The sequence below is a fragment of the Vitis vinifera genome, chromosome 1 (genome assembly GCF_030704535.1).
Source record: "Vitis vinifera cultivar Pinot Noir 40024 chromosome 1, ASM3070453v1".
In the NCBI taxonomy this organism is placed as follows: domain Eukaryota; kingdom Viridiplantae; phylum Streptophyta; class Magnoliopsida; order Vitales; family Vitaceae; genus Vitis; species Vitis vinifera.
Genome location: NC_081805.1, coordinates 9,944,695 through 9,957,424, shown reverse-complemented (window position 1 = coordinate 9,957,424; position 12,730 = coordinate 9,944,695). Strand labels below are relative to the sequence as shown.

The window sequence follows — 12,730 nt, the reverse complement described above, 5'->3', positions numbered from 1 at the left end:
CTCTGGTAAATCTACATGTTGAATATAATGTATTTATAGTATATTATCTTTCCTTGTTAATATAGGTCACATGTATGGTAGTTAGGACTCCTAGCCTTGTATATATATATCTCTCAATTGTAAGTAGACATTACATGAATGAGAATTAAGGTTTTTTCTCATTTCACTCTCTCTCTTTCAACATGGTATCAGAGCCAAGGAAGAAAACCTAATTCTTTCCTGTTTCCCGTGTCATCAACTCCGGGAAACCTTCCGGTGACTGTGTTTCTTTCCGGTCACCCTCCCCATCTCCCAACACTTTCCGGTCAGTCGGATCATCGTTAGAAACCACTCACCGCCGGCGAAACTTCCGGCGAACTTTCCGACTAACTTTCCGGCGACCTATTTTTCCGACACTAACCATACCAGAAGGAGCGCCTGGAGGAGATCTCCAACTTTTGTGAAGGCACCGGCATCAAAAGAGGATCCACGCGCCGGCCACGCGCCATTTTCCGGCCGGCGACTCCATCTCACGCGCCGGCGCGTGAGGGCGCGTGAGGCCTTTTCCGGCGACGCGCCTCCTCCTACAGCCTCGCCTGCCGCCGACCAGCATCCCTACCTACCTGGTTCTCCCATCCGAGCCCTGCACGTACCTCTTTTGGGGATTTTTGTCTCCGTCAGCCCTCCAAACAGCCTTTCCGGCGAAGTTCCGGCTACTTTCTCTCCACCCCAATCCCTGCACGTGCCTTGGGAAGTGTTCTTCTACCTTTCTGGTGGTACCACGTCACGATCTGAGGCCGTCTCCCTTTTTCGGTGGTGCCACGCCGCAATCTGAAGCCGTATTAAGGCTCTCTTCGATCCAAATACGTGAATATGACCACCAAAAATCAGATCTTTACCTCTGTTATCTCTGGATCTCCTATGATTACCTCAGAGAAATTGGTTGGCAGTGAAAATTATCTTTCCTGGTCTGCCTCTGTTGAACTTTGGTTTATGGGTCAAGGATATGAGGATCACTTGGTTACCCAGGAGGCAGATATCCCTGAGGTTGACCGCGTACAGTGGAGGAAGATAGATGCACAGTTATGTAGTGTATTATGGCAATCGGTTGATCCCCGGATTCTTCTTCATCTTCAGGCCTATAAAACTTGTTTTAAATTTTGGACTCAGGCCAAAGGATTATACACGAATGATATCCAGCGTCTTTATAAGGTGGCTTCTGCTATTGTCCATCTCAGCCAACAGGACTTGGATCTATCTACTTATATTGGTCAGATTGCCTCTCTTAAGGAGCAGTTCTTGACTGTGATGCCTCTTACTCCTGATGTTGGGGCTCAACAAACACAGCTTGACAAGTTCTTCATGGTCCTTACTCTTATTGGCCTCCGTCCGGATCTTGAGCCTATTCGTGATCAGATTCGTGGTAGTTCATCAGTTCCGTCCTTGGATGATGTGTTTGCTCGCCTCCTCCATATCTCGTCCACTCAGACTTTGTCATCTGATAGCGCTTCAGATTCTTCTGTGTTAGTTTCTCAAACTACCTCTCGAGGAGGACGTAGTGGTACCCGAGGTAGAGGCCAACGTCCTCATTGCACCTATTGCAATAAACTTGGCCACACTCGCGATCGTTGCTATCAGTTACATGGAAGACCTCCTCGCACTGCCCATATGGCCCAGTCCTCTGATTCTCCGCTGCCTCAGCCTCCGAGCTCCTCCGCATCTCAGACATCTCAGGCTTCTATTGCCTCTGTTGCCCAGCCTCGTAATGCCTCTGCCTGCCTTACCCACACATCTTCTCTTGGACCCTGGATTCTAGATTCTGGAGCATCTGATCACCTATCTGGTAATAAGGATCTTTTCTCCTCTATTACTACTACCTCTGATTTACCTACTGTTACCTTAGCTAATGGTTCTCAAACTGTGGCTAAAGGTATTGGTTTGGCCCTTCCTCTGCCTTCTCTACCTCTCACTTCTGTCCTTTATACTCCTGAATGTCCTTTTAATCTTATTTCCATCAGCAAAATCACTCGTACTCTTAATTGTTCTATTACCTTTTCTGATAAATTTGTGACCTTGCAGGACCGGAGTACGGGGAAGACGATTGGCATAGGACGTGAGTCTCAAGGCCTCTATCACCTCACCTCAGATTCATCTCCTGCAGTTTGCATTTCCACTGATGCTCCTCTCCTCATTCACAATCGTCTGGGCCACCCTAGTCTCTCCAAGTTCCAGAAGATGGTTCCTCGTTTTTCCACTTTATCGTCGCTTCCGTGTGAGTCATGTCAGCTTGGGAAACATACTCGTGTCTCGTTCCCAAAGCGTTTGAATAATCGGGCAAAGTCTCCTTTTGAGCTTGTCCACACTGATGTTTGGGGTCCTTGTCGGACTGCGTCTACTTTAGGATTTCAGTATTTTGTCACCTTCATTGATGACTATTCTCGATGTACTTGGTTATTTTTAATGAAAAATCGAGCCGAGTTATTCTCTATTTTCCAGAAATTTTATACTGAAATCCAAACCCAGTTCAATATTTCTATTCGTGTGTTACGCAGTGACAATGCCAGGGAATATTTTTCAGCCCAATTTACTTCGTTTATGTCTCATCATGGGATTCTTCATCAGTCTTCTTGTGCTCATACTCCTCAACAAAATGGGGCAGCTGAACGCAAGAATCGACATCTTGTTGAGACAGCTCGTACTCTCCTCCTCCATAGTCACGTTCCTTTTCGTTTTTGGGGGGACGTTGTTCTTACCGCTTGTTATTTGATTAATCGTATGCCCTCCTCTGTCTTACACGATCAGATTCCTCACTCCCTTCTTTTCCCTGACCAACCACTTTATTTCCTTCCTCCTCGTGTCTTTGGTTGTACTTGCTTTGTTCATATTCTCACTCCTGGACAGGACAAGCTTTCCGCCAAAGCCATGAAGTGCCTCTTCTTGGGATATTCCAGACTTCAGAAGGGTTATCGTTGTTATTCCCTTGAGACTCATCGATACTTTATCTCCGCTGATGTCACCTTCTTTGAGGACTCACCATTCTTTTCCACCACATCTGAGTCTCTTCCTGTTTCTGAAGTCTTGCCCATTCCCATTGTCTCCCCACCTGATGCTATGCCCCCTCGACCACTTCAGGTTTATCATCGTTGCCCACGTGTCGTTGCTCCTCTCCCTTTTCCTGAGGCACCTGCTGACTCACTTCCTATCCCTTCGGCTTCACCTGCCCCGGCTCTGCCTTCTCCTAATGACTTACCCATTGCTGTTCGGAAAGGTACTCGCTCTACTCGTAATCCTCATCCTATTTACAATTTTTTGAGTTATCATCGATTATCTTCACCCTATTCTGCTTTTGTTTCTGCTATATCCTCTGTTTCTCTTCCAAAGAGCACCCATGAAGCTCTTTCCCATCCAGGCTGGCGACAGGCAATGGTGGATGAAATGGCTGCTCTGCACTCTAATGGCACTTGGGATCTTGTTATTTTACCCTCTGGTAAATCTACAGTTGGTTGTCGTTGGGTCTATGCAGTTAAGGTTGGTCCTGATGGTCAGGTTGATCGCCTTAAGGCCCGCTTAGTTGCTAAAGGCTATACTCAAGTTTATGGTTCTGATTATGGTGACACATTCTCACCTGTTGCCAAGATTGCTTCTGTCCGCTTGCTTCTCTCCATGGCTGCTATGTGTTCTTGGCCTCTTTATCAGTTGGATATTAAAAATGTCTTCCTTCATGGTGATCTTGTCGAGGAAGTTTATATGGAGCAACCTCCTGGTTTTGTTGCTCAGGGGGAGTCTGGTTTAGTGTGCAGGTTACGCCGTTCTCTATATGGCTTGAAACAATCTCCTCGAGCATGGTTTAGCCGTTTTAGTTCTGTTGTTCAAGAGTTTGGCATGCTTCGCAGTACAGCAGACCATTCAGTTTTTTATCATCATAACTCCTTGGGGCAGTGTATTTATCTGGTTGTTTATGTGGACGACATCGTCATTACAGGCAGTGATCAGGATGGTATTCAGAAACTAAAGCAACATCTTTTTACCCACTTGCAGACCAAAGACTTGGGGAAACTCAAGTATTTCTTGGGAATTGAGATAGCTCAATCCAGTTCTGGTGTGGTCCTTTCCCAAAGGAAGTATGCTTTAGACATCCTGGAAGAAACCGGTATGTTAGACTGTAAACCGGTAGACACACCTATGGATCCGAATGTCAAACTTGTACCAGGACAGGGGGAGCCTTTAGGAGACCCCGGGAGATATCGACGGCTCGTAGGTAAATTGAACTATCTCACCATTACTCGTCCAGACATTTCTTTTCCTGTGAGTGTTGTTAGTCAATTCCTACAGTCACCATGTGATAGCCATTGGGATGCCGTAATCCGTATTCTTCGATATATCAAAAGTACACCAGGCCAAGGTGTATTGTACGAGAACAGAGGTCATACTTAAGTTGTTGGTTACACAGATGCAGATTGGGCTGGCTCACCCACAGATAGACGTTCCACTTCAGGGTATTGTGTTTTTATTGGAGGTAATCTAATATCTTGGAAGAGTAAGAAACAAGATGTAGTGGCCAGATCTAGCGCTGAAGCCGAGTATCGAGCTATGGCTTTGGCAACATGTGAACTCATATGGTTGAGACATCTTCTTCAAGAGTTGAGATTTGGAAAGGATGAACAGATGAAACTCATCTGTGATAACCAGGCCGCATTACATATTGCATCCAATCCAGTCTTTCATGAAAGGACCAAGCATATTGAAGTTGACTGTCATTTCATTAGAGAGAAGATCGCATCAGGATGTGTTGCTACAAGTTTTGTCAATTCAAATGATCAACTAGCAGACATCTTCACTAAATCTATCAGAGGTCCTAGGATTAAATATATTTGTAACAAGCTTGGTGCATATGACGTATATGCTCCAGCTTGAGGGGGAGTGTTGAATATAATGTATTTATAGTATATTATCTTTCCTTATTAATATAGGTCACATGTATGGTAGTTAGGACTCCTAGCCTTGTATATATATATCTCTCAATTGTAAGTAGACATTACATGAATGAGAATTAAGGTTTTTTCTCATTTCTCTCTCTCTCTTTCAACACTACAGTTGGCTGTCGTTGGGTCTATGCAGTTAAGGTTGGTCCTGATGGTCAGGTTGATCGCCTTAAGGCCCGCTTAGTTGCTAAAGGCTATACTCAGGTTTATGGTTCTGATTATGGTGACACATTCTCCCCTGTTGCCAAGATTGCTTCTCTCCATGGCTGCTATGTGTTCTTGGCCTCTTTATCAGTTGGATATTAAAAATGTCTTCCTTCATGGTGATCTTGCCGAGGAAGTTTATATGGAGCAACCTCCTGGTTTTGTTGCTCAGGGGGAGTCTGGTTTAGTGTGCAGGTTACGCTGTTCTCTATATGGCTTGAAACAATCTCCTCGAGCATGGTTTAGCCGTTTTAGTTCTGTTGTTCAAGAGTTTGGCATGCTTCGCAGTACAGCAGACCATTCAGTTTTTTATCATCATAACTCCTTGGGACAGTGTATTTATCTGGTTGTTTATGTGGACGACATCGTCATTACAGGCAGTGATCAGGATGGTATTCAGAAACTAAAGCAACATCTTTTTACCCACTTGCAGACCAAAGACTTGGGGAAACTCAAGTATTTCTTGGGAATTGAGATAGCTCAATCCAGTTCTGGTGTGGTCCTTTCCCAAAGGAAGTATGCTTTAGACATCCTGGAAGAAACCGGTATGTTAGACTGTAAACCGGTAGACACACCTATGGATCCGAATGTCAAACTTGTACCAGGACAGGGGGAGCCTTTAGGAGACCCCGGGAGATATCGACGGCTCGTAGGTAAATTGAACTATCTCACCATTACTCGTCCAGACATTTCTTTTCCTGTGAGTGTTGTTAGTCAATTCCTACAGTCACCATGTGATAGCCATTGGGATGTCATAATCCGCATTCTTCGATATATCAAAAGTACACCAGGCCAAGGTGTATTGTACGAGAAAAGAGGTCATACTCAGGTTGTTGGTTACACAGATGCAGATTGGGCTGGCTCACCCACAGATAGATGTTCCACTTCAGGGTACTGTGTTTTTATTGGAGGTAATCTAATATCTTGGAAGAGTAAGAAACAAGATGTAGTGAACAGATCTAGTGCTGAAGCTGAGTATCGAGCTATAGCTTTGGCAACATGTGAACTCATATGGCTGAGACATCTTCTTCGAGAGTTGAGATTTGGAAATGATGAACAGATGAAACTCATCTGTGATAACCAGGTCGCATTACATATTGCATCCAATCCAATCTTTCATGAAAGGACCAAACATATTGAAGTTGACTGTCACTTCATTAGAGAGAAGATCGCATCAGGATGTGTTGCTACAAGTTTTGTTAATTCAAATGATCAACTAGCAGACATCTTCACTAAATCTCTCAGAGGTCCTAGGATTAAATACATTTGTAACAAGCTTGGTGCATATGATGTATATGCTCCAGCTTGAGGGGGAGTGTTGAATATAATGAATTTATAGTGTACAATCTTTCCTTTTTTTAATATAGGTCACATGTATGGTAGTTAGGACTCCTAGCCTTGTATATATATATTTTCTCAATTGTTAGTAGACACTACATGAATGAGAATCAAGGTTTTCTTCTCTCTCTCTCTTAACAGCTTTCTCTGTTCTTTTCTTATTCTAAATAAATTTCCAAATGAGAAACAAGAAGATAATATATGAAAAACACATTCTAAATGAAAAACTAGAAATTGCAATGCAACACACCTGTAGTTTCTTCAGAAGGGTGATCAGCAATACCAAAAGAGGTATCAAAAGATCAACTAGGCTCTTTTCACGACTACGCTCCAGTAGCAGATCTGAGGTAGAATTGCATTCTGTGCCTTCATCAACAAGGTAATCTGTCGAAGACAAACAAATCACATATGTTTTGTGGATAAACTGATGATAGTAATCATCAAGCCCATCCAAGTTTTATCAACTGGAAACCTAAGAAGTATTCATTATTAAAGCAATACTGAAAAATCTCATTAAGATCACATATATCACTAACCAATGTCTGACCACCATAATGTAAAAGGGCAAGACAATTTCAAGACACAAGCTTAGGATTCTATGTTTCAAAAATGGTAATAAGCAAAAAATAAGGTTTTCATTATACACCACAATGAAAATCTCAACAAGCTGTAGATAAAGTAATATTCGTTAAACATAAGAATGACAAAGACAAATATCAAGATGACAATATTAACTCGTGAAACCTGATACCAAAAGAGCAACATCTCTACAAGAAGGCCCCTTCTAGATCCTATGAATGAATTACCACCAACTGAACTATCATCGAGTATGGATATGGAGTCATGACGAATGCTAGGATGAGATTAGCATCAAAATATAAGGCAAACTTACCTATCAAAATTTTAAATCAAAAAGAGATACCAAAGAGACCAGGTCTTTTAGAGCAAGTTGAAGGGATTTTTGAAGGAGAAACAAAATTCACAAAGGTATTGAGGGGGGAAAAAAGAGTCAAATGGCATTTGAAACACAAGAATTTCAAGTCCTGCTAAGCATGTTCTGTGCTCAAGCTCCACTTGGATCAAATCATGTTCTGGGAATTTTGGATAGGCAAGAAAAATATTATTTAAAAGTACCTCACAAAAAGGAGGCGTAACCCAAGTACACACAATGTATACAAAGAGCGCTAAAGGCCACAAAACCAAAGACAATTCCTTAACCCTTAGCTAAGTAATCAAAGAAATCAAGAATGGAGCCAAAATTACAAACCAAAGCAACATTAGATCAAGAGCAGAAATTATTTTGAAAAAGACTTGTCAACATCGCCTCCGGGATTCACACACCCTTAAAACATCTATTTTGCTCTCTCCAGAATGTCCAAATCAAAGCACAGAGGAGCAATACTCAAAAACCTTTTACAACTCATTTCCACAACCCTCCCATACAAACCCATCAACAACTCCTTGATGGAGTGAGGGAGCACCTACAAGAAGACCATCAAACAGGCTCTTAGACTTTTAAAAGTCCTTTTACTCCATTCTTGCCACATGCACTATAACAGGCACAAAGGAACCCTCCTCCATACCATCTTGCTCTCCTTGCCCACAAAACCATTGTGCCACTCAAGTAAAACCTTCTTGACTACCCTAGGAAGAATCCAATGGGACCAAACACAGAGAACAATGAAGACCACAACCTTCTAAGTGGGAATATTATAACCCAATTCCTCCCCATGATTGCATAGGCAACCACGAATTAAAGGAGACCAATCCCGAGCCATAGTTAACCAATGGTGAGGATCTTCTCCCACACCATCCCACAACAAAAAATTCACTTCTGTTGAATATAATGTATTTATAGTATATTATCTTTCTTTGTTAATATAGGTCACATGTATGGTAGTTAGGACTCCTAGCCTTGTATATATATATCTCTCAATTGTAAGTAGAGATTACATGAATGAGAATTAAGGTTTTTCTTCTTTCTCTCTCTCTCTCTCAACATGGTATCAGAGCCAAGGAAGAAAACCTAATTCTTTCCTGTTTCCCGTGTCATCAACTCCGGGAAACCTTCCGGTGACCGTGTTTCTTTCCGATCACCTTCCCCATCTCCCAATACTTTCCGGTCAGTCGGATCGTCGTTAGAAACCACTCACCGCCGGTGAACTTTTCCGACAACTTTCCGGCGAACTTTTCCGGCGACCTATTTTTCCGACACCAACCATACCAGAAGGAGCGCCTGGAGGAGATCTCCAACTTTTGTGAAGGCACCGGCACCAAAAGAGCATCCACGCGCCATTTTTCGGCCGGCGGCTGCATCTCACGCACCGGCGCGTGAGGGCGTTTTAGGCATTTTCCGGTGATGCGCCTCCTCCTCCAGCTTCGCCTGACGCCGACCAGCCTCCCTACCTCCCTAGTTCTCCCATCCGAGCCCTGCACGTACCTTTTTTGGGGATTTTTGTCTCCGTCGGCCCTCCAAACAGTCTTTCCGGCGAAGCTCCGACTACTTTTTCTCCACTCCAATCCCTGCACGTGACTTGGGAAGTGTTCTTCTACCTTTCTAGTGGTACCACGCCGCGATCTGAGGCCGTCTCCCTTTTTCGGTGGTGCCACGCCGCAATCTGAAGCCGTATTAGGGCTCTCTTCGATCCAAACATACTTCATTCTCTAGATAGGTGGATATGGCTACTAAAGCTTCCATTTTTTCCTCTGTCATATCTGGATCTCCTATGATTACTTCGGAGAAATTAGTTCGCAGTGAAAATTATCTTTCCTGGTCTGCCTCTATTGAACTTTGGTTTATGGGTCAAGGATATGAGGATCACTTAATTACACAGGAGGCAGATATCCCTGAGGTTGACCACGTACAGTGGAGGAAGATAGATGCACAGATATATAGTGTATTACGACAATCGGTTGATCCCAAGATTCTTCTTCATCTTCGGGCCTACAAAACTTGTTTTAAATTTTGGACTCAGGCCAAAGGATTATACACGAATGATATCCAGCGTTTTTATAAGGTGGCTTCTTGTCACGGACTTAGTCGTTCACTAAGCTCGTGCGGCACTTAGGCAAGTCAAGCCACTTGATCTTGCTAAGTCAGCCTTGATCCCCAATGCTTAGCTTGCTCGGCTAAGACACTCGTGACTCGAAAGCTTAAGAAGCTTGGTAGGCAACTCCTTAAAGAATGGAAGCTCTTTATTACTCAAAGAAGCCTTTACAAGTGCTTGGAAGCTCACTTGTTTGGTTAGGAAGTGATTTGGGTGGTGCCTTGGCCAAATGAGGCCCTCACCTATTTATAGGTACCAATGGAACTCTCTGGAACCTTGGAGGGTTCCTTACAAATCAAGAATATTCTAGAACTCCCTAAACTAATCTATGTACAACCCTATGTACAAGAATATGCAAGAGATCTTTAGAATCTTCTAGAAAGCCTTGGACTCCTCTCATGCCTTCCACCATAGTGTAGAGATGTGTGGACATCTCTAGGCATTTCTAGAACCTTCCACACTCTTCCCACCAATGGCTAGTGTAGATGGCTCCAGGAGTCTCCAGAAGCTTCCCTCCTCCTATATAAGCCCATGGGGAGGGTCATTTGAAACATCCTGTGACATTCTGCTATTGTCCATATCAGCCAACAGGACTTGGATCTATCTACTTATATTGGCCAAATTGCCTCTCTTAAGGAGGAGTTCTTGACTGTGATGCCTCTTACTCCTGATGTTGGGGTTCAACAAACACAGCTTGACAAGTTCTTCATGGTTCTTACTCTTAGTGGCCTCCGTCCGGATCTTGAGCCTGTCCGCGATCAGATTCTTGGTAGTTCATCAGTTCCGTCCTTGGATGATGTGTTTGCTCGCCTCCTCCGTATCTCCTCCACTCAGACTTTGCCATTTGATAGCACTTCCGATTCTTCTGTATTAGTTTCTCAAACTAGCTCTCGAGGAGGCCGCAGTGGTACCCGAGGTAGAGGTCAACGTCCTCATTGCACCTATTGCAATAAACTTGGCCACACTCGCGATCGTTGCTATCAGTTACATGGACGGCCTCCTCGCACTGCCCATGTGGCCCAGTCCTCTGATTCTCCGCTGCCTCAGCCTCCGAGCTCTTCCGCATCTCAAGCTTCTGTTGCCACTGTTGCCCAGCCTGGTAATGCCTCTGCCTGCCTTACCCACACATCTTCTCTTGGAACCTGGATTCCAGATTCTGGAGCTTCTGATCACCTATCTGATAATAAGGATCTTTTCTCTTCTATTACTACTACCTCTGTTTTACCTACTGTTACCTTAGCTAATGGTTCTCAAACTATGGCTAAAGGTATTGGTTTAGCCCTTCCACTGCCTTCTCTACCTCTCACTTCTGTCCTTTATACTCCTAAATGTCCTTTTAATCTTATTTCCATCAGCAAAATCACTCGTACTCTTAATTGTTCTATTACCTTTTTTGATAAATTTGTGACCTTGCAGGACCGGAGTACGGGGAAGACGATTGGCATAGGACGTGAGTCTCAAGGCCTCTATCACCTCACCTCGGATTCATCTCCTGCAGTTTGCATTTCCACTGATGCTCCTCTCCACATTCACAATCGTCTGGGCCACCCTAGTCTCTCCAAGTTCCAGAAGATGGTCCCTCGTTTTACCACTTTGTCGTCGCTTCCGTGTGAGTCATGTCAGCTTGGGAAACATACTCGTGTCTCGTTCCCAAAGCGTTTGAATAATCGGGCAAAGTCTCCTTTTGAGCTTGTCCACACTGATGTTTGGGGTCCTTGTCGGACTGCATCTACTTTAGGATTTCAGTATTTTGTCACTTTCATTGATGACTATTCTCGATGTACTTGGTTATTTTTAATGAAAAATCGAGCTGAGTTATTCTCTATTTTCCAGAAATTTTATGCTGAAATCCAAACCCAGTTCAATATTTCTATTCGTGTGTTACGCAGTGACAATGCCAGAGAATATTTTTCAGCCCCATTTACTACGTTTATGTCTCATCATGGGATTCTTCATCAGTTTTCTTGTGCTCATACTCCTCAACAAAATGGGGTAGCTGAACGCAAGAATCGACATCTTGTTGAGACAACTCGTACTCTCGTCCTCCATAGTAATGTTCCTTTTCGTTTTTGGGGGGACGCTGTTCTTACCGCTTGTTATTTGATTAATCGTATGTCCTCCTCTGTCTTACACGATCAGATTCCTCACTCCCTTCTCTTCCCTGACCAACCACTTTATTTCCTTCCTCCTCGTGTCTTTGGTTGTACTTGCTTTGTTCATATTCTCACTCCTGGACAGGACAAGCTTTCCGCCAAAGCCATGAAGTGCCTCTTCTTGGGATATTCTAGACTTCAGAAGGGTTATCGTTGTTATTCCCTTGAGACTCATCGATACTTTATTTCCGCTGATGTCATTTTCTTTGAGGACTCACCATTCTTTTCCACCATTTCTGAGTCTCTTCCTGTTTCTGAAGTCTTGCCCATTCCCATTGTCTCCCCACCTGATGCTATGCCCCCTCGACCACTTCAGGTTTATCATCGTCGCCCTCGTGTCGTTGCTCCTCTCCCTTTTGTTGAGGCACCTGCTGACTCACTTCCTATCCCTTCGGCTTCTCCTGCCCCGGCTCTGCCTTCTCCTAATGACTTACCCATTACTGTTCGGAAAGGTACTCGCTCTACTCGTAATCCTCACCCTATTTACAATTTTTTGAGTTATCATCGATTATCTTCACCCTATTCTGCTTTTGTTTCTGCTATATCCTCTGTTTCTCTTCCAAAGAGCACCCATGAAGCTCTTTCCCATCCAGGCTGGCGACAGACAATGGTGGATGAAATGGCTGCTCTGCACTCTAATGGCACTTGGGATCTTGTTGTTTTACCCTCTGGTAAATCTACAGTTGGCTGTCGTTGGGTCTATGCAGTTAAGGTTGGTCCTGATGGTCAGGTTGATCGCCTTAAGGCCCGCTTAGTTGCTAAAGGCTATACTCAGGTTTATGGTTCTGATTATGGTAACACATTCTCCCCTGTTGCCAAGATTGTTTCTGTCCGTTTGCTTCTCTCCATGGCTGCTATGTGTTCTTGGCCTCTTTATCAGTTGGATATTAAAAATGTCTTCCTTCATGGTGATCTTGCCGAGGAAGTTTATATGGAGCAACCTCCTGGTTTTGTTGCTCAGGGGGAGTCTGGTTTAGTGTGCAGGTTACGCTGTTCTCTATATGGCTTGAAACAATCTCCTCGAACA

General features: G+C 43.8%; 1 protein-coding gene across 1 annotated transcript in view; it reads right to left on the bottom strand.

The window, feature by feature from the left end:
* Window positions 1-12,730, bottom strand: part of LOC100246722 (protein virilizer homolog) — a 71,569-nt gene that overhangs the window by 17,671 nt on the left and 41,168 nt on the right. Inside the window, exon 15 of the mRNA XM_010654711.3 lies at window positions 6,754-6,887. Within this exon, the coding sequence (XP_010653013.1) occupies window positions 6,754-6,887 (134 nt within the window). The remainder of the gene's footprint in view (window positions 1-6,753; window positions 6,888-12,730) is intronic.